Raw genomic sequence first — 20,727 nt, forward strand, 5'->3', positions numbered from 1 at the left:
AGGGCCGGCTGCAGCTGTTCTCTTACATCACGGCCTTCTTCACGCCGAGCCTGGGCCACTCTATGGGGGATCCTGCCGGAGTCTTCCATGACTTTCCAGATTGCTAACTTCCATCATCTTACTTCTCCCTTGTGCCTCAGGCCCCACTCCTCCACCCCTCCTTACACCACGGCTCAGACAAGTGAGGCTGGCGACTGCTGAGGACAACACTGAAGGAGAAGGCTGATTCAGAGAACACTGCGTGGGGCATGGCTTCCTATTTTCCGGAGATTCCGGGGCTCCCCATTCCGTCCTGCCTCACCCACGTTCAGGCCTGGAGTAGTGTTCTCTCTCTGTCCTGGGGTGGGGTGGTGAGGTGAGGCTCTCCAGGTGGGAGGTTCCCGCCCTGCTTGGTGCTTGTCGTGGGGCCCAAAGTGGCACCATGACCTCCAACTCAGGACTCTGAACTCAAGCTCTCAGGGCTACCTCACCTGCCCTCTGGGCTCCGGGAGCTGTGGGGCAGCCAGGCAGCAGCACACAGGAGGCCCAGGTCTGCAGAGGGCTTCGCATTAGCTGAGCCGAGCTGCCCTGAGGCTCTTCAAGCCCTGCCCAGGCTCCTTTGTCCTCAGGTGCCCTCCCCACACATCTGGTGGTCTTGGTGGCTGCTTCCTGCTAAGGGCCTGGCCTTGGGAGCCAGAGCACCCAGGGTCCTAATTACGCTACCCCCAGCTACGCACTGGGTGATCTTGCTATGGTTTGAATGTGTCCCCTAAAGCTCGTGTGTTGGAAACTTAATCCTTGATGCAACAGTGTCGGGAGGTGGGGCCTAATCAGAGATGATCAGGTCATGAGGGCTCTGCCCCCATGAATGGGTGAATGTCATTAAGGGAGTGGGTTAGTGATGGAGAGAGTGAGCTTGTTATGAAAGCGAGTGTGGCCCCTCTTGCTCTCTCGCTCTCAGAGCCTGCTCTCTTGCCCTCCCACCTTCCCCCATGGGTCAATGCAGCAAGAAGGCCCTTGCCGGATTCAGGCTCCTCGACCTCAGACTTCCCGGCCTCCAGCTCTGTAAAAATCAGTCTCTGTTCTTTATAAATTACTCAGTCTCAAGTATGTTGTTATAGCAGCACAGAATGCACTAAGACATCTCTTAAGTTCACCGAGCCTCAGTTTCCTCCTCTATAAAATGGGGCAACAATAAGACTTATCACATAGATTGCTAGGAGATTAAACAGAAAAATGTCTGGAAAGCGACTCGCAAGGTGCCTGGCACACAGCAAGCACTCCGCACTGCCACTGTGATCCCTTCTGTTGGAACTGGCAGGGCTGTGCAGCGCAGACTGGGATGTAGGGCGCACACTCGGATGGGAAGGACAATGACACAAGGGTTGCCCAGCAGCTGTTTGAGGAATGGTCCTTGTGTCTACATAAGTTGGCTGAGGAACAACAAATGGTCGGTGGTCTTTTGCCCTTGCATAGCATCATTAGGTGGGGGCTGAGCTGGCCTCTGGGCTCAGCACCCTGGGAATGGAATGCTATCTCCCTGGGGGCAGGATTTGGCACCTTAAGATGGGTTCACATTGGCACTTCCAGCCAAGAGGGAGGATGGCTGCGCTGTGGAGACAAAGGCCTGGTTCTCCCACCAGTGCCAGGAGACTGTGTGTTATCTTTGGGCCCAGGTGGTCTGGCCTGGGCCTCTGGGCTGGCACTGTACGGGTACCGCCCCTAGCCCCAGAGTCTGTTGAAAGGAGCAGGCTGTGGGCAAAGGTGGCAGCCAGTCAAGTGGCCGCTGGCCCTCTGAGCGGCTGGCAGAGGGGCCGAGAGGAGGGCTGGCTTTCTGGTGGTCGTTGGCAGGACAGTGGACTGGGGTGCAGGGTACAGAGCTGGGGACAGGGCTTAGGGGATGGAGAGCTCCGCATCAGCCTGGGGCCAGCCTCATGGGAAATCCCACTCTCCCGAGCTGGTCTGCCCAGCGTGCCCGCAGTGGGCAGCCCTGAGGGGCTGAGGCTCCCCCTGGGGTGGGCTCCCAGTGCCACCCTGCCCTCCTCAGCCTCCTTTGTCCTCTTTCCCTCTAAGGCAGCTGGGCTCCTGGCCAAGCCGGGTGGAGCTTGGCTGGGGACACTGTCCTTAAGGTTCAGTCGTCCTTACCAAGGGGTGATAGGAGGGGGAGATCCCCAGATCATAGTAGGGGGGCTGCAGGGACAGCTTCTGCAGCTCCTCCTCTTCCTGCCGCAGCCTCCCTGCCTCCAGGTGGAGAATCTGGAAGAGAAGGAGGTGAGTGCTGCACATGCTTTTTTGTGCCCCTGCTCTGGGAGGCCCCTTGGACCCCCAGTTTGACTGGGAGTCCCCTCCTCGATTCCATGCACCCCCATCCTGGCATCTGCCACACTGGTGGCTACCTGGGAGGACACACGTGCATCCTGAGACCTCAGCTGCGCTGACTCTACCAGCACAGGGCCAGGCACCCTGTCAGTGCCCAGCAAATATTTTGTAATGAATGAATGGGCTGAGAGGTGGAGGAAGAGGTTCCCCTGGGGGGCCTGGGGTGGGGAGGGTCCTAGTTTGTTATCTCTCAGGGTGGGGACGGAGGGAAGACCTGGACCGTGGCCTCTAGCCTGGGCCTGGCCTTGCGGAAACCGGCCCATGGAGGAGTGCTGGCTCCGCCTTAAGGTTGAGCTCCCTCCCTGAGCCCAAATCCCATTTTTCTCCCCTTCCCCCAGTCTAGGGACCTTGTTCTCTGCTGCTCCAGGCCCACCTGGATGTCCTCAGGTGCAAGGTAGCTCTGCCTGCTGGGAGGCGGCTCCAGCTTCTGGGAGGGGGTTAAGTCGGTCCTGGGGGAACAGGATGAAGGTGAGCTCAGTACAGGGGCTTGCTTGGGGTGGTCTCTGCCCTGGCCAGGCCACCTGACAGTGACAGGTCCCTGAGCCTCACTCTCAACGATGGGCCGCAGGGCTCTGCTCCTGGGCAGCCTCCTGGGTGGCCAGAGCCTGGGATGTGGTGACTCAGCGGAGTGGTTAGAGGCTGAGTGCCCCGCCCACCTTTCCCAGGTGTCTCTGCCTCTGTGCCCAGCCTGTCCCGTCCCTCTTGTCCCTCCCTCCAGCCTGGGTACTGGAACCATGTGAATCTCAGGTTTTCCAGCTCAAAAAACTGTGGGAGGCCGGGTGCGGTGGCTCACGCCTGTAATCCTAGCTCTCTGGGAGGCCGAGGCGGGCAGATTGTTTGAGCTCAGGAGTTCGAAACCAGCCTGAGCAAGAGCGAGACCCCGTCTCTACCAAAAATAGAAAGAAATTAATTGGACAACTAAAAATATATAGAAAAAATTAGCCGGGCATGGTGGCGCGTGCCTGTAGTCCCAGCTACCCGGGAAGCTGAGGCAGGAGGATCGCTTGAGGCAGGAGGATCGCTTGAGTCCAGGAGTTTGAGGTTGCTGTGAGCTAGGCTGACCCCATGGCACTCTAGCCCGGGCAACAGAGTGAGACTCTGTCTCAAAAAAAAAAAAAAAAACTGTGGGAAATCCAAAAGATGCCCAGTGGGCCCTCACCCAGGGCCAGGGGAGGGAGGCCCCGGATCCAAAGTATGGGGGTGCCAAAAACCTCAGCCATCACGATAAATAATATTTAATGCAATATTTTTGAGATGAAAATTAATGCAAAAATCCATACTGAACAAAATATCAACATGTGAAGTAAAGACAGGATCGGTAATAGTGGCATGCTGAACCTGAGGCAACAGGGAAAAATCAGTAATTCTAATCCCGTCTTTATTTAAAATGTTAATATTTTGTTTATCATGGATTTTTTGAATTCATTTTGATTTTTTAAAATATTGCATTAAAATATTATTTATCGTGAGGGCTGAGATTTTTCGCACTCCCATAAACTTTGTGCCTCACTCACTGCCCCGGCGCTGGGCCTGCCCTCACCCTTGTCAGCGGCTGGGAGAAAGTAAACTTGTGCAAGTTATTTAACCTCTCCATGCCTCAGTTTCCTCATCTGTAAATTGCAGATTCCAATGGTGCACCTGCCCCTGGGAACTGTTGTGAGGCTCAGTGTATCTTTCTGGCAGTGTGAACACGGGGGGCAGTGCCTGGCGCACAGCACCCTTGAGGGCTAGCTCTTCCCCACAAAGGGTTAATGCCCCTCTCCCCACAGGTGGGGGTGGGGCAGCCCTCAGAAGGCCCTGAGCTCTCACAAGTTCCGGTGCTTCAGTGTGTCTGGGAAGCCATGTGGCTGGGCGGCAGGAGCAGAGAAGGGAGAGTTGGGGTGGGCAGAGGCTTGTCAACACTCACCCATCACCATCTGTCCCCAGCTGGCCCTTCTGCTGCCGGCGATATAGAAAGAAGACAGCAAGTGCCACGCCAAGAATGAGGACCACAGCCACGGCGCCCCCCAGGAGCCTGGCCGCGTTTCCTGGGACTCCCTGGGGGACAGGCTTTTCTGGAACCAAGAGACAAAGAGAATCAGAGAGAGATGGACAGACAGACAGACAGACTCAAGTAAGCCAGGGAGAGTCAGGAGGGTAAAAGAGTGAGAAAATCGGACCATTGAGGCAGTACTTGGCCTTCAACACCCCTGCCCACCCCCGCCCCACACCTGTGCTCCTGTTCTAGGAGGGGCTGTCCCAGCCAGGGTGGGAGAGAACCTCATCCTCTAGGTCCTCAGGACCCTGCAACCCTAGACCCTGCTCTGATGGTGGGATCTAGGGCACAGGGGTGTGCTGGGGAGGGGAGACCCGGGGCAGGGGGAGGGTGCTCAGAGATGGCGTCTCCACCCTCTCATTCTGTTTCTGGCCCTGCAGGGAAGATTCCTATTGAGCAGTTTAATTTCCTCCCCCTCCCTACCCAATTAAACAAGCAAATGAACTAATTGGAGCTTTGCCCTCCCAGCTCTGGAGAGAGGGTGAGGACCCTGACGGGAAGACGGGAGCTGTGAGCCTGGATGGGGAGGGGGCGCCTGGGGGCTCCTCTCAGGGAAACTAAGTCCCGTACAGAGAGGCTGCAAAACCCAGAGGGCTGTGGTCTAAGGCAAGGGGGCTGAGCCAGCCTCTGTCTGGACCCACCTGGCCATTGCCCCACGGGAGGGAAGCAGGGCTGGGGTGTCTAGCAGCCCCTCTCAACCTGCTTTGTGGTGGGACAAGTTACTCAACCTCTCTGGGCCTCAGAAAGAAAAGGGCCTTGGAGGATTGCTTCAGTGTGCTGCAATGTTTCTCAGGCTGAGCTGGAGCCACCAGTGCGTCCCTGAAGACCATGAGGCAGCTGACATTGAGCGTGTGGCCAGGGGTATTTGCTGCTCTCTGGCTGTCAGGCTTGGCTGTGAAGCCACAGCTGGTCCTTTGTGTCCCTCCCTCTGCTGGGCTCCATTTCTCACCTTTGACCTTTACAACACCCAGAGGGGACTCGATTGAGGAGAAAAATCATACACTGTAGACTCCTTTCTCTCCTTCCTCCCCACCACCATATTATATATAATTAAAAGCAGAGCACCTGAATAGAGATGCTAAATTGCAGTTTGCAATAAACATCATGGAGCCAATTTTCCTAAAGTGGAATTGACAAGCACCTGCCTCTCTCTTTCTCTCTCTCTCTTCTCCATCCCAGTGCCAGGTATCTGGCAGAGACCTCAGCACCACCCTGGCTCCAAGCGACTACGCAGCTACTCTCTGGCGCTAGCCTCTGATAATCGGCGACAGCTCTCTCTGCAAAGGCTCTGGCCCCAGCAGCCATCCATCCATTGCTGGTGGGCTGTGACCCCCTTGGGCAGGCAGTTTGGCCGGGAGGGGCAGGCTTGTGTGAGAGTCGTGGGCTCCAGGGGCTGGGCCCTGTGCGTGTCTATCACAGGGACCCAGAAATCCCAGGCTCCTCCTAGGACCCTCTGCCCCAGCGTCATGTTTCTCATCTTTCTCATTTTGCACAGCTCTTGGGCTTGGATGTTGCAATCAGTTAAACAAAGCTTGTCCCCTTTTCTCTAAACCTTGGCACCCTGGTACCCACCGTAGCTTTCTTCCACGTTCTCTCTTCTTTTTCCTCACGCCTTTCTGCTCTGCCCCTGCAACCTTCCATTTCTGCCTCCCGCTTTGGTTTAGCAAACATTTATGGGGCCTCTGCTGTGTTCCAGGCACTGCTCTCGCACTGGGACGCAGAGATGCGTGAGGCACAGTCCCTGCCTCTGAACACCACTGATTCTCATCCCGCTCATGTCTACCTCCCGAATAGCTCTCAGGTATGGCGGCTCCTCCCTATCTAAAGTGCCACCCCTCTGGGTCCAGCCACCAGCATCACCTGCACTGCCGCCACAGCCTAACTAGCCCCTCTGCCTCCAGTCCTGTCCCCTCTAAACTGTTCTCTGCCCTCGAGCCTACAGATCTGATCAGGGCACCTCCCTACTTAAAATCCTCTAAGACCTCTTGGCCCCCAGCGAAGTGTTCAAGGGCTGAAGCTTTTAAGGCTTTCATGGCCTGGCTCCTGGAGGAAATGCCATGCTGCAGCCAGCCTGGACCGCTTGCAATTCCCCTAGGGGATACCGGGAGTCCCTGCTTCCTTTCAGTCTCAGGTGTTAGTAGGAGCTGCTCTCTCTACAGGGGACTCTCTTTCTTCCTGCCTCTGTCCAGGCCAGCCCGTCCTGCAGGTTTAAGCTGGATGTGCTTCCTCTAGAGAGCCTTCCCTGCCTCCTCCGCTGGAATGGGTGTCTTCCTCTTGACTTCCCCAGCACCCTCTTTCGGTGTCTTTTCTACAGACTGTGAGTGCACATCTGACTTGTCTCTCCAGCCCCTGCACGGTGCCTGGTATGCAGGAAGCACTCAGTAGGTGCGTGGTCAATGAACGGAGGTTTGGCGGAATGAACGTGCAGAGGGCAGTTCTGGAATCTCACCTTCCAGCAGGGGGAGCTCTCACTTTGTGTCCTTAGCTATGTCTGTGCAGGATGCTAGGAATTCTGTTTGGACACAACCCAAACCTATATCCCCTTTGCTTCTCAGCACAGCTGAGGCAGGCTGGCATTTCCAAAGGGCTGGGCTGGGGGGACCAGTAGGGAAATGAACATACACAATGTCTGGCTCACGGAGTTCAGGTTTCTCTCCCACACGGCCAGCCCCACATGGGATCGGAGCAGGAGGGAGCGACAGTTTCAGGACAGAGGGCTGGGATTTCAGCTGCTGCCTCAACTCCTGCTTCTGGGGGACCTCCCTCAGAGGCTTTGCCCATTGCCCCTCACGGACTCTGGGGCCACTTTGGCAAGAGAGGGAGGCAGCTCTTCTTATGGAGGCCTCATGTCACCCTTACAGTGAAAACACAAGTACAGTAATCCCTCGGAATCTGTCGGGGATTGGCTCCAGCATCCACCCCCGCCAGGACAGCAAAATCCTCAGATCTCAAGTCCCTGATATAAAATGGTGTCGGAGTTGCATGTAACCTATGCACATCCTGCTGTATATTTTAAATCATCTCCGGATTCCTTACAACACTAATAATACAATGCAAATGCTATGTAAATAGTTGTTATACTGTATTGTTTGGAGAATAATGACGAGAAAATATTCTGTACATATTCAGTACAGACGCAACCATCCAGTTCTGGGGGGAATATTTTTGATCTGCAGTTGGTTGAATCCACGCATGCAGAGCCCACAGGTACGGAGGGCTGCCTGGATGTGACGAGGGAGCCCGTGAATGCGCTAACGTGGGCAGTAGCAAAACCAAGGGTCCAAGCAGGTGGGATGCAGTGGGCAGGGGCAAACGAGCCAGGGCCACAGTGGGTGACTCTGATTTTGTTCCCTCCAAATTGCCCTCTCTCCACGTCCCACCCTCTCAAAATCTAAGTGCAGCTTCCCTTGGTGCCTCGGATCCCTGCCTGATCACCTGGAGGGTCCCACCCTGGGGGGTTAAATACTAGTGGCAGGGAGAAAATGAGAAATGGGGACAAGAAAAGGAACGGACAAGGAAAAGACACGGAGGAGAAACTGGCCTGCGTCTGTGGCATGCCAGGCACTGTGCTGGGGGCCGTTGCTGATTTGGGATTTGTGTGATCCTCATATGAAGCCTGCAAAATTAGGTAACATTACTCCTCACGAGCACAACGAGGCTCAGAGAAGTGAAGTAATTTGCGCGAGGTCACCCAGCTGGTCAGTGGCAGCGTGGGCACTGGAGCCCAAGCCTGTGTGTGACTCTGCCTGAGGCTGCGGGGCCTTCTCAGTAGTCCTGATCCCTTAGTCGGCAGGGACCTGGCACCCTGTCTCATCCTTTACCAGATGCGGCCCTACCCACGCCCCGCCCGAGTGGGGGGGGAGCCCGGTTGCTTTGTCTCTGAGCCTCGCCTTGACAGCTGTGAGGAGGGGGCCTGGCGCTGGCCCCAGCGGGAGCCCTGGCATGGAGCCCCCAGACACTCTCTGGTTACACCGTGACGAATCTGTTCCCCTACTCTCAGCTCCGCAGGCTTCAGGGCAGGCCCAGTCACCTGCAGGCAGTCAGCCCGGCTGAGCAGGAAGTCAGTGTGAGGGAGTGTGCAAGGGGCCCGCAGAGAGACCTACTGCACGCTGGGCTCGGTGCCGGGCCCAGTCCTGCCATGATCCTGGGAGGTTGGCCGTGTGCGCCTTGTTCTCCTGAGCAGGCTCAGAGAGGTCAAGTCAACCATCCAGAGTCCCACAGCGAGGACCACCATGGCTGGACTGGGTCCAGGTGGACTGTTGAAGTCCCTCTTGTCCTGTTATGTCAGAGCGCCTGGTCTCCTCTCTCTAGGGACAGCCTGAGCTCTGTCCTCTCTCAGGCCCCAGGATGGCCTCTGGCCAACTCGCTCCTGGCTGCTCCTGTCTCTGGGATCCTAACCCCTGGGCCTCAGTTCTCTCACCTGACACGTGGCGACAGCACATCTGGTTTTCCCGTCCCTCAAACTGAGAAAGTAAAATCCACTGTGAGGAGGTGAACCCAGACCTGGGCCCCCTTCTGGGAAGCTGCAGGACAGGGACATCAGGGGCTTCTCTGCTCTTCCAGGAGCCAGACCTGCCTGCTTCACTGAGCCTTGCGGTCAGAGAGTGTGAGCAGCCTTGGATCACACCTGCGCAGCCAAAGTCTGAGTCCTGGTCTTGCTACCACCCAGCTCCCAGCTGGACCTTGTGTTCCTGTGCCCCAGGCCTAGCACAGGGCAGAAGGTGAACCCAGGCATCCTGCTTCACACTTGCCCTTCCCACTGCCCCTCCTTCCATTAGACAAACATGTCCCTAGAACCTTCTATGTGCCAGGCACTGTGCCAGGTGCTGAGGCTCTCATCTCCTGGCTAATGGAAGAGTCATACATGGACACAACTAAATGACCTGTTTTGTGACTCACGCTGCAAGAGAAGTCTCCTCAAGGCCCAGGCAGGTATAGAGAAGAGAGTTAACTCTGGGAGTTCATGGCTTCACAGAGGAGGGGCCTTCTGAGCAGGGTTTTGAAAACATAATAGGAGTTCACCAGGAGAAGAAAGGGAGAGAGAAGAACATTGCAGGCAGAGTGAGGGGTGCTGCAGGAGCACGTGTGTGAAATGTGGGTTATATGAGGGAAGTCCCAGGTATTGAAGCTTAGAAATGGGGTGCCAGGGGAGATAGACAGGGCAGGAATCTGGGGTTGGGGGCAGTGGGGGGCAGAGCATGCTCAGAGGTTTGGATTTCATCCATAGGTCATGGTAATGCCCTCTCTCCCGCTGCCCCTACCTGGGGACAGAGACATTGCCTTTCTCAGGAGCTGGACTGACGGGGCTCTCTTGGGGTCTTCTCCTCCAGAGCTCCTTAAGGCAGCCGCTTTGGCCCTTCTGCCCAGGAAGCTGCTGTGGGTTGTTCTGCCCTCTGCTAGTCTCCTCCGATGCAGGCCAAGCAGGTGTTTCTGGAGAGCCAGGAGCTCAGAAGAGGCTGGGTGTTTGGACCTAGTGCCCAGAGGTAGGATTGGCTGAAGGAAGGTCTGGTTTTACTGCCCAGGGCCCATCCCGTGGGTCAGTGTCCGCTTGGCTATTCATCCAGCCCAGGTGTGCAAGACCGACCTCTTTCCTGTTGCCAAAGGCAAGGGCTGGAGGGAGGGTGCTCTGGGCCAACTCTCCTCTGTCTGGAAGATCTGAGGGCAGAACCCAGCAGTCTCACTGCTGGGAGGGCCCCAAGACTCACGTGAATCTCACTGTTACATTGAAGCCCAACTGTGAGAATGCAGGACCTGGGCCCCAGGGACGGGAAAGTTCTGACTGCACAGGCCAGAGCAACATGGAGGCTGGAGCTGGCATGTTGCAGGGCTGGTCCCATGCTCAGGGACCAGCAATGGCCATCCCCGCATCCCTGTGGCCTCGGCATCAAGACTAAGCTCCCCAGCCTGCCCCACCAAGGCCTTGCACAAACTTCCCAGCCAGGCCCCACATTGTGTCCCACCCGCGCCTGCCTTACTGCATGTCCTGGCTCGCTCCAGCTCTCTCCATCTCTGTCTCTGTCTCATTCCAATTCTTTCTCCCCAGGACTCGGAGCTGGGTTGGCTGCTGCCCCATCACACCTGGGGCATGTGGCAATCTCCTCTCCCCTCGCCCGGGAGGGGACATACCTGCTCCTCCCCCAGTTTAGCCCGTACAGGAGGGGACTCTTTCAGGTGTTTTCCTCTGATCCAGGGTGTGAGAGAACCCACCCAGAGACTGGAGTCTCAGAGCTCTTTCCCTGGCCTGTGCAGCTGGGCCCCTGCCCTCTCCTCCTCTTAGGCTACAGCCTGTGGTGGCCTTGAGCTGGCCCTGAGCCTCCTGCCTGCCTCTCCCCTGGCTGGGCTCCTGGTCACTCCCTCTGGCCTGGACTGAGTTGTGCTTCAGCCTTGTGTCTTCCCTGGTGGGCCCCTTGGTGCAAAAAGCCTTTTCTCTTTGGCCACAGAATGTGCTCTGGTTCTGAACTTAGGTGGAGGTCACCTTGTAGTCGCCTTCTTCAGACCTCCCGGATGGAGGCTGGAGGCCCTAGGCTCTGAGCCCTGCCCTCTTCTTCCCCTCGCCCTGACTTCCATTCTGCTCACCTGGAGCAGACATAAATTATACAAAGTGCTTAGCAAAGTGCCTGGCACATAGTCGATGTGTAATAAATGGTTGCTATTTTGTTATTAGCTATTTAATAAATGGAAATTAATGGTACTGCTGATGGTGATGAAGTTGTTGATGAAGGTGATGAAGCTGCTGACGATGGCGATGATGGTGATGGTGGTGATGGTGGTGGTGTTGATGGTGGTGATGGTGGTGGTGTTGATGGTGGTGATGGTGGTGGTGTTGATGGTGGTGATGATGTTGGCACTTCTGCCCTCACTGGAAGCTTGGCATCTTCACCCATGCTGGCACTCTGGGCCAGATGACACCTGTGGCCACATTATCATAATATCAGTTGTATGTTACATGTGCTTTTACTTAAATGATTTCATTTGATACCCCCACCCTTTGCCTCTACTGACAGATGAGTAATTGGAGGCTCAGAGAAGGTTAGAGAAAGGCTCAAGGTTACACAGCCCATTGCTGATGGAGGTGTGATGGGAATCCAGGCACCCTGACTCTCTGTGCAGTGCTCTGTGTGGCCGGGGTCTGTCTTCATGCCCCCTGGCTGCCTCTGTCTCTCAGTTCATCTGCAGAGGAAGACAGGCCAGTCCAACCTTGAATTGGCCACATTCTTAGTTACATAGTCTTAGGCAAATCTCTTAAACCCTCTGAGCCTCCGTGTCCTCACCTGTAAAATGGGAATAACAATGGGATTGTTGTCAGGCATAAATGCAGTAACGCATGTTAGAGCCCTTAGCACAGTGCCTAGATGCTCAGTGCCTAGATGCTCAGTGCCTAGATAGTCAGTGGTCAGTGCCTAGATGCTCAGTGCCTAGATAGTTAATGCCTAGATGCTCAGTGCCTAGATAGTCAGTGCCTAGATACTCAGTGCCTAGATAGTTAATGCCTAGATGCTCAGTGCCTAGATGCTCAGTGCCTAGATGCTCAGTGCCTAGATGCTCAGTGCCTAGATAGTCAGTGCCTAGATAGTTAATGCCTAGATGCTCAGTGCCTAGTCAGTGTCAGTTCTCGTAGGACAGCGACGTCTCTGCTCCGTAGCAGACCCACCAGGCAGCCAGGGCTGGGGCTCCTGTCCTAATCCTGCCTGTCGGCCTCTCTCACCCCTGCCTTGAGCTTTCCTTAGTCCCGTCACCATTGTGATCCATGCACCCCAACTTTTCTAAGCCCGTGCAGGCCTCAGGAAGAGAGGTCAGGGCATCCGTGTGTGTGTGTGTGTGTGTGTGTGTGTGTGTGTGTGTGTGTGTGCGCGCGCGTGCATGTGTGAGACTGTGACCACCTTTGGGAGGAGTTGAGGACAGTCACTTTCCACTTGGCCCACGATGTTCCCTCTATCTGGAATGATCTCCCCAATGTCACCAGCTCCCCTATTTCTCACCCCCGCCCCCAGCCCTTCACACCTTGACTTGTCATCAGGAAGAAGAAGGAACATGAGTGGGGCTGACTCTGAGCCCCCTCCAAGGTCAGGCCCAGCTGGAGAGAGTTACTGGGATTTCACGCACATTCCTGGGGGGAGAGGGACTATCTCGCTGTTGGGGACCCTGCTGCTCAGGGCTCTGACCCCCAGCCCTCTTGGAGGGAGGAGGATGAGTGAGGGAATTGCCCAGCCAGGTGGGGCGGGCTGGGGGCATGGGGAACACATTTATCTGCCACGCACCGGTCCCACCCGCCCCCAGCGCGCCCTCTTCCCTCTCCTCTGCCAGCTCCTCACTCTTTCCTCCCTATCTCCCCCTCTCAAAGGCTTCCTTAAGTGGGGGAGGAAGCGCCAAATCCAAAAAGGCACATAGTGCAGTGGGAAAAATGATGGCGGATTCCCCACTTTCTAGCGGTGTGACCCATGCCAAGCCTCAGTTTTCTCCTCTGTAAAACAGAGAAAGGGTAGAAACAAGTGAGGTGACGCACGTGGAGAACCCGGCCCGGAGCGGCCTCTGTAGATGGCAGTGGCAGGGGCAGGAGTAGTGCTCTAATAGTATTAGTATTAAGAAGCACAGCTTGGTGGTGGTGGGTTCTCCCACTTCCCAGGATGGTGGTGATGGGCTGGCTGCTAGCAGATGGCCTCCGGATCCTTCCAGCACCTGCAGGATCCTCCTTCATCACCCCCCATGGCTGCAGTCCCCTAGAGCCACTGTCCAGGACCCAGCAGGAGAGCTGGAAGAGCAAAGGGCCTGAGACTGTCCCCGCAGAAACCAAACGTCACTGGCTTGGGGTCAGTGTCCACTGAGGAGCTCCATAAATAGCCAGGTTCCGGGGGTCCCTGCCCAGACCCCTCCCCAACCCCATTAAAGTCACTGGAGCGGGGCCCAGGAAGCTGCCTGTGCAGGGAGGGCCTTGGGAGAGTCTGGGTCTATGCCAGGTCTCTCCAGCCACCTTTCCCCTCGGCTGCCAACCCCTGCACAGGGACTCCCCACACCCACGAAGCTTCTGTTCTCCCTGAGGGTGGGAATTCCTATAAGGTCTCCCTTATAGGCTGGCAGGAGGTCTGACGCCGTGGCTTGCCTTCCTGGGGCCCGGGTCTGAGGCCGGGGGTAGGAAGGCCTGAGAGACAGCATTAGATTGGTCAAGGCCGACTCCTACTCCACAGCATGTGGAGTCAAAACGATGCAAACCCAAGGCCAGCTGAGACAATCCCTGGGCACCTGGGAGTTGGGCTGAAAGCAGGCATGGTTGGAGCTGGCCTGGTGAGTGGGGGAGGAAGAGGGAACCTGTATTTGGGGCGGGGGCGTAAGTGGTGGCTGGGAGGAGGGAACAGCAGACTAGCTGCCCCTCTCCCCACTCCAACATACACACTGCCCCAAGTCTCAGAAACAGCCTGTCTTCTGAGCTCCCCCGCTCCCTATTTTGGGGTCCTATCCCTCCCTCCCAGTCTTGCTGGGTGCTCAAGGACACCCTCATCCACTCAAGCCCCAGGACTTCCCTGGATGAGCAGTTTTTAAGAAGTGTATAACCAGGAAAATAAGAAACACAGAAAATACGAAAACACAGGAATGGTGGAGTTCACGGAGCACCTATTTCTTCTCCTTACATATCATCCAGCCACAGACTCACTAGAAATCTCTGAAGGTCAGTGCTGCCTGTAGCGAGCTTGGGCTACCCCGGGAGGAAGTGAGCTTCTTGCCACTGGGGGTATTCTAGCAGGATCTCTAGGTCTCCGGGGTGGGGAATGACCTTGAAAGGTCATTGCAGAATGATGATCTTTTACATTGGCACCAAAGTTCATGGTTTACAAAGGGCTTTCACTTGCATTCTATTATCTTCGCTAAATCCCAGGAAATGGTCAGGGCATGGGTTAATATTACCATTCTACAGATGAGAAAACTGAGGCACAAGAACGAAGTGGCTTTTCCAAAGTCACATAGAAGATGTGACTAAGCTTGCTGGGATTTACACTTGGATTCTGAGCCCCAGCTGAAGCAGAGCTGCTCGGACTTCAGGGCACCCACATTTCTTTCCTTAGTTAATCCAGCATGGTGAGCCCACCCCCACCAATTTGCCTCTTGCCTGCCCATTTACCCTCTTCTTCCGGGGATGTCCACCTTTGCAGGGCACTTAGAAGGTGGACAGAGGTGATTCCGGAGTTAATGAGCCATCAGCAGGGAGAGCGGGGGCATCCCCTCACACAGTCACATTAGCAAGACAGACTTGGCACCCAGGAGGGGCTGGGAGGGGAGGGGACCCGAAAAGCTTGGAATTGCCAAAGCAAATAGCCAGAAGCTGAGGGGCTGTCTGTCTTCCTGGGAGTGAGGGGTGTTTGTGGTCTAACCCTCTGTCCATCTGAGCAGGGCGCCCTCAGTCATCCCAGGACCCCACTACGTGGCCTCAGGTCTTACTGGAAAATCCCCTGAATTGAGCATATATTGAGATAACCTCAGCATGGTCTGAAGTAATTAAAATGAGAGGGGATTTAGGTATGTAAATGCTTATGATAAACGCAATTAAATTGAATGGACTTGCTCTTGGCCTTGCCGAGGTGGAAGGCACAAATCCACCCTGCTCGGGAGTCCTGGTTCTAAGGTGGTGTGTGCTTTCTGAGGGGGTGGGGGACAGGATGAGCTCCAGTACCCTGGGGGCACTGAATACTCAAGAAATCTGGGGAACTTGAAGACCTCAACATACTGATGGAGGTGATGAGGAGTGGCAGGTTTTGCTCTGGCAAGTTCTATGGGCAGCACCCTGGGATGCTTCAGAAAGAAGATTTGGATTAATTTGTTTATCCCTTTGAAATTGAGCGGCAAACATTCTCAAGAAGAGAAACAGGGACAGCTGGACTCTGGGTCCTTCTTGGGAGAGAAGCTGGACGAGGACTGATTTGGACTGGGGCCGGGGGCGGCGTGGAGTGAGTGTTTCCTGTGCACTCGCCCCTCGTGAGCCCTGGGGGTCGACATTAGTGTCTCCATTGTACACTACTTGCCCCAAATCGCCATGCTAATGAGAGACAGACTTGATTAAACTCAGGCCCAAACTGGGCCCGTCTACCAGCGTCTGTGCGTGTTTCGGCTACGCTTTGCGATTCCAGAGCACAGCTTCAATGGGACTGTGTATGTTCAATGCGTTTAGTAAGTGATGAGCCAACGGAACACTGTGGGCCGTGACGGAGTTTTGTTTCTTTTTAATGGGAGGTTCGGTACAGTGTGAAGAGCCCCTTGGCTTCGAGTCAGAAGGCCTGGGTCCCAATCCTGAGTGTACGACACACCACCTGTGTGCCTTTGGGCAGACATTGAACATCCCTGAACCTGGGGTTAATCGTCAGCTAATCAGAGTGGCAGACCTGCCTCTCACTTGCCTCCCCTGGCGGCTATGAGGACCACAGGGCACCCAGGTCCCCTACCTGCAGTGCAAGGGGCCTGGTCTGTTCAAGTTGATGCTTGCTATAAATATTTACGTGGAGAATTTCACTCCTGCCAGGTGCTGTGTATTCCAGATCACTTCCGTTTTAAAAAATCATCTCCCATACCATCTTTTCCAGGAATTCTTTCCTCATAAGCCCTGCCTGCCTTGACGACTCCATTTGATACCAAATGTGGTTCCCACAAGCTCAGGTTTTTCCCTGCCTGGGGCACCTGCCACTCTGTGGGTATACTAAAACTTGTCTGGACCCCGGGATCCCCCAGGACTTAGGCTGGTGTGGTCCCTCTCTCCTGGGCCAGGGCATGGCCCTGTCCTTCACAGTCTACTCGACAGGCAGAGGGCAGGGTGGTGGAATGGTTAGTGGCATGGCGTCTGGGGCCAGACTGCCTGGATGGTGATAATAATAATACCCACCTCCCAGGACTGAGGCAGGGATTTAATATCGTAAGGCACTTTGAACAGTACCTAGTACTTACTGATATTGTGGGTCTTAGCTACTGTTAAAATATCTTGGGTCACTTTGTAATTTCTAAACATTATATCAGTGTAAGGAATTCTTACTGTCATTAGGCTCCTGGGACTCAATTTCCTCATTTGAGGACTGGGGAAAATGATCTCTGAGGTTCTATCTGGTTATAATGGTTTGTAATTTTAAAATAGGTAGATAGATCTCCTGCTTGGGATTTGCAGGTGTCGAGCTGTAAGGATAAAAGAACAGGGCATGAAGCAGGACACCCAGGGGCCCAGGCTTTGGATTGGAGAGCCTGGTCCCTGGGAAGAGGCAGCAGAGAACATCCAAGAGGAGGCAGCAGGTGTCGGAGGGTGACCCTTCCCCATTGAGGGGCCCTGGGTGCTGTCTTATCCCAGAGCTTGCAGGAAGGCCCTTGCCAGCCAGCTGGGGCTCCAGTTCCCACTGGCTATGTCTCCAGAAAGAGCTCATGTAAGGGACCTACACGTTTCATTAATCAAAACCCCAAGTCTTCCTAGGGTGAACAGACACTTCTCCAGAGGAAAATCCTGGACACAGCAGCCACAGTCTTTCCTGGGGGTTTGTTTCCCCTACCCTGCTGGTCAGAGGAGACATGTGGGGAGCCCATTGCCCCCATGTTTTCCTTGTGGGAACCCCTTTTCTGCTCACCTCTTGTTGGGGATGGGGTCATTTGTTTTGTTAGCAGGTGGGTCCTTCACTTCTCTGCAGGGGAGGGCAGAGCGGGGCACTCTCACCAGGGAGAGTTGAGCCAGCCTAAGAGGCTGCTGCCACCCTTCCCACACTCTTTCTGTGGCTACTGCCAGCCAGACTGCTCTGGAAGCTGCCCTTGGTACGATCCCCCTAAGCACCTGATCTCAGGACCAGCTGCAATAGTTAGAGGTGATGGGACAGGGTGTGGCGATTCATCACTGTTAGGGCTGTCTACGAGCTCCTGGGACTTGCCACCCCAGCCCTACTGCTTTGTGCCAGGAGCAGCTCAGGAGAGGCCACCAGGCTCCCATCTCTCAGGTTCTTTGTTCCATCTGCAGAGAGAGGCCATGCCCCAGACCCCTTGGTCATGGAATCACTTTGCTCAAGGTTACCTGGGGAGAGCAGCAGAGCTGGAAGCAGAGCCCAGCCTCCCACCTCCCAGGCCACGCCCCTTTCCTCCTTCTCACCTGCGGTCCAGCCCTTCCCTCCAACCCATTATGGTCATCAGGGAAAACTCCACCAGGCATGGCTCCCTGTCCCCTGCCCTTCTTCTTGAGAACCCCCTCCAGGAAATCTGCATTGCTTAGGAGTCAGTCACGGGGACCAGAGGAAGGTTTTCCAACGAACCCTGCCCAGTGTGGTCACCATGACCCCTCAGTGCCTCATGCCACCCACTCCGTGTTACATCAGGACGCCTGTCTCCTGATTGCTGGTGTGTCCCTCCTGTTCCTCTGGGATTCCCCCAGAGCACTTATCCTCCCCATCGTCCTCTCTCTGCACCCATCCTGTCCCAGCCTCCCCAGTGCCTCCTGGGCCTCCAGAACGGGGACATCTCCTAGGAGGACCCCAGCACAGCTGGATGGACACCAACCCCTCCTCTGGAGCTCCAGCGAATGTGTGATGATGGGCTTTCCAACATTCTTGTTTTAAAGTCTACGAACCTTTCAAAACTCCAAATCTCTAACAGTCATATGAAAAAGTGCTCAACATCATGAGTCATCAGAAAAATGCAAATTAGTATACAATCGCAGTAAGATATCACCATGCTCCTGCCAGAAAGGCTAAAACTAAAAGGACATATGATACCAAGTGTGGGCAAGGAAGCAGAGCCTTGGGAACTTTCATACACTGCCGGGAACATGAACTGGCACAACCACTTTGGAAAACTGATCATATCTGCTAAACCCTAACTCCACTCCTGGGTGTGTACCCGGCAAATGGACCCCAAAGTTACATACAAGAATGTTTGTAGCAACTTTATTCATAATTGTCCCAAACTGGGGACAACTCACATATCCACTGATGACAGAATAGAGACGTCCACTGTGGCCTGTCCACGCAGTGGAATAATACAGGCCCCCATCCCCTGCAATGTTGAACACCCTCATGGATGAGTCTCACAGACACAAAAGTGTTAACAAAGTGCCAAAACTTTAAACAGAATCCTGGTAAGTAAAATGGACCAAAGTTGAGACCCATTCTCTTGCTTCCCACGTCACGAAATGCCTGGGCCATTTCTGCAGGCGAAACTTTGGAGGATGCACTGGAAGCCTTTGCCCTGGGTAAACACGGCCTCACATTCCCATAGCTGGCCCTGGTCCCCCATGGCATGGGGTGGCCCAGCGTGGGGATCCCAACCAGGGTGCTGCCCCAAGGGGCACTCCCAGCCCCTCCATGTCTGTGCCCCTCCAGCCAGTGGGTGAGTTGTTGTGGGGGATAATGCAAATCAGAGAGGAAGATGCTAAGGGGGTGGTGGTCTCTGCATAGCCAGGGTGGCACAGAGCTGGGATCCCACCTAGGACTCGGCAAGTGTCTTCATACCCGATGTCGTTTTCCATGACAGGTTCTGTTTCCCTGCTTAGGGCAGGTACACGGTGGTGAACATAATGGCAAGAAATAATCCTATCCTAGCTAAACGCAGCTGAGCACTCAGTCTGTCCCAGGCATTGTGGTCAGCACTTCACAAAGGTTATTCTCCTTTAGTCCTTACAACAGTCTGTGGTAGGTATCCGCTTTACAAATAACTTGCTCCATGTACAATCTCTACTCGCTCCAGCGGTCTGTTCACATAGCTGGAGAAATAAAGCTCGGCAAAGGCAAGCGACTGGCCCCAGGTCCACACAGCTGAGAGGTGGTGGAACTAGGATTGAGTCAAGGGCGGTTTGACTCTAAAGCCCTGGCTCTTCTGTCACCAGGTTTTCCATGAACGTCAGCTATGAGCTGAACTGATGATAAAATGAGCATCCAAAGGACTGCCCCGGGCTGAAATGCTGGCCCTGATCGTCAAGATCAAACTCAGCAGGGATACATGAAAATCACCACACGTTGGGGGGTGGGGTGGGGGAAAGAGGTAGCCCATGTACGGGGTGAAGGAGATCTGCTTAGAGGTAGCATATATGAAAACAACCTAAAGGCTTACTTGTCCATCTAAATATCTGTCCATCCAACCATCCATCCATCCATCCATCCAACCATCCATCCAGCCTTCCATCCATCCTTCCATCCATCCTTCCAGCCTTCCATCCATCCTTCCATCCATCCTTCCAGCCTTCCATCCATCCTTCCATCCATCCCTCCTTCCATCCATCCACCCACCACCCACCAAGAATTTAGCCACCAGGACTGAGCCCCTCTGTGCTCTGTGCTGACATCTGAGGCCATCTGGGTTGGCCGCGCCCTCTGCATTGAGTGGGGGTAGGCTAGGTCCAGGGAGGACACATGAACAGTCCCCTACGCCTTCACCCCCCTTCCCCTGATGGTCGAGCCTGTTCCAGAAAAAGTATTTGACCCTTGGCTCTCAGAATGAGAGGGAGACAGCAATGAGGTTTTTTCAGGAACATGTGGAGTAATGAGAACTTTTGTTCTTTCTTTCTAAAAAACAGGCTTTATTTTTCAGAGCAGTTTCAGGTTCCTAGTAAGATTGAGTAGAAAGCACAGATTTCCCATAGAATCCTTGCCCTCACACATGCACAGCCTCTCCCGTTACCAAACAAGCCCACGCCAGAGTGGCATGTTTGTTGTAGCTGGTGGGTCTACATTACCACAATGTTTGCAGTCCACAGGTGATGGGGTGTCTGGTGTTGGTTTGGACGTTTGCCCTTTGCCACCCACTGTGATGTTGCTTCCCCCCAGCTACTGACCTTCTGCGTCTACACCTGCACTCACGTTTGCCTGATGCCAACATCCAGGCTCCTCACAGCTGTGTTGCTAAGTGGCCTGATGACCATGGCATAGGGTTGAACATGTAACAGGTGGTTTGGCGAGGACTGGCAGTCTCCTAATATCTGAAGAACTGTGCTAGGAAGGCCAGGCTGAGTTACTCTGCGTTGCTTCCCGGGGAAGTGCCTACACCAATGGGTGACACGTAGGGGAGGGGCATTTTGTCTGCACAGAGGAGTGGCCCTGTGGGGGCAGGAAGGGGAGGCCCGTCAGCAGAGGCACGGCACGGCACGGGAGGCTAGCTACACTCCCCGCAAGGGCTCTTTTGACTCTCACTGTGATAAATTCGGTTTGGTTCAGCATCTGGAGCACCCACTCTGTGCCAGCTCTGGGCTCGGCGCTGGGCATGAAAGACGGGATCCTGGCCTTCAGGGGGCTTCCAGCCCATTGCCCGATTACCCTGAAGGCCACGGGGGCTCTCTCAGGGATCAGGGTCCCGGGAGTGTTGTCAAATGAAAAGGACCTGGCCACTAACTGAGGCGAGAGTGG

General features: G+C 55.0%; 1 protein-coding gene across 1 annotated transcript in view; it reads right to left on the reverse strand.

Moving 5' to 3' along the window:
• Positions 1 to 2,103: 2,103 nt before the first annotated feature.
• Positions 2,104 to 20,727, reverse strand: part of PVRL1 (poliovirus receptor-related 1 (herpesvirus entry mediator C)) — an 86,972-nt gene continuing 68,348 nt past the window's right edge. The window contains exons 6-8 of the mRNA XM_012644921.1: positions 4,265 to 4,412; positions 2,732 to 2,807; positions 2,104 to 2,235 (exon numbers count right to left, since the gene is read on the reverse strand). Of these exons, the coding sequence (XP_012500375.1) occupies positions 2,104 to 2,235; positions 2,732 to 2,807; positions 4,265 to 4,412 (356 nt within the window). The remainder of the gene's footprint in view (positions 2,236 to 2,731; positions 2,808 to 4,264; positions 4,413 to 20,727) is intronic.

The sequence above is a fragment of the Propithecus coquereli genome, unplaced genomic scaffold (genome assembly GCF_000956105.1).
Source record: "Propithecus coquereli isolate 6110/MARCELLA unplaced genomic scaffold, Pcoq_1.0 Scaffold222, whole genome shotgun sequence".
Lineage (NCBI taxonomy): Eukaryota > Metazoa > Chordata > Mammalia > Primates > Indriidae > Propithecus > Propithecus coquereli.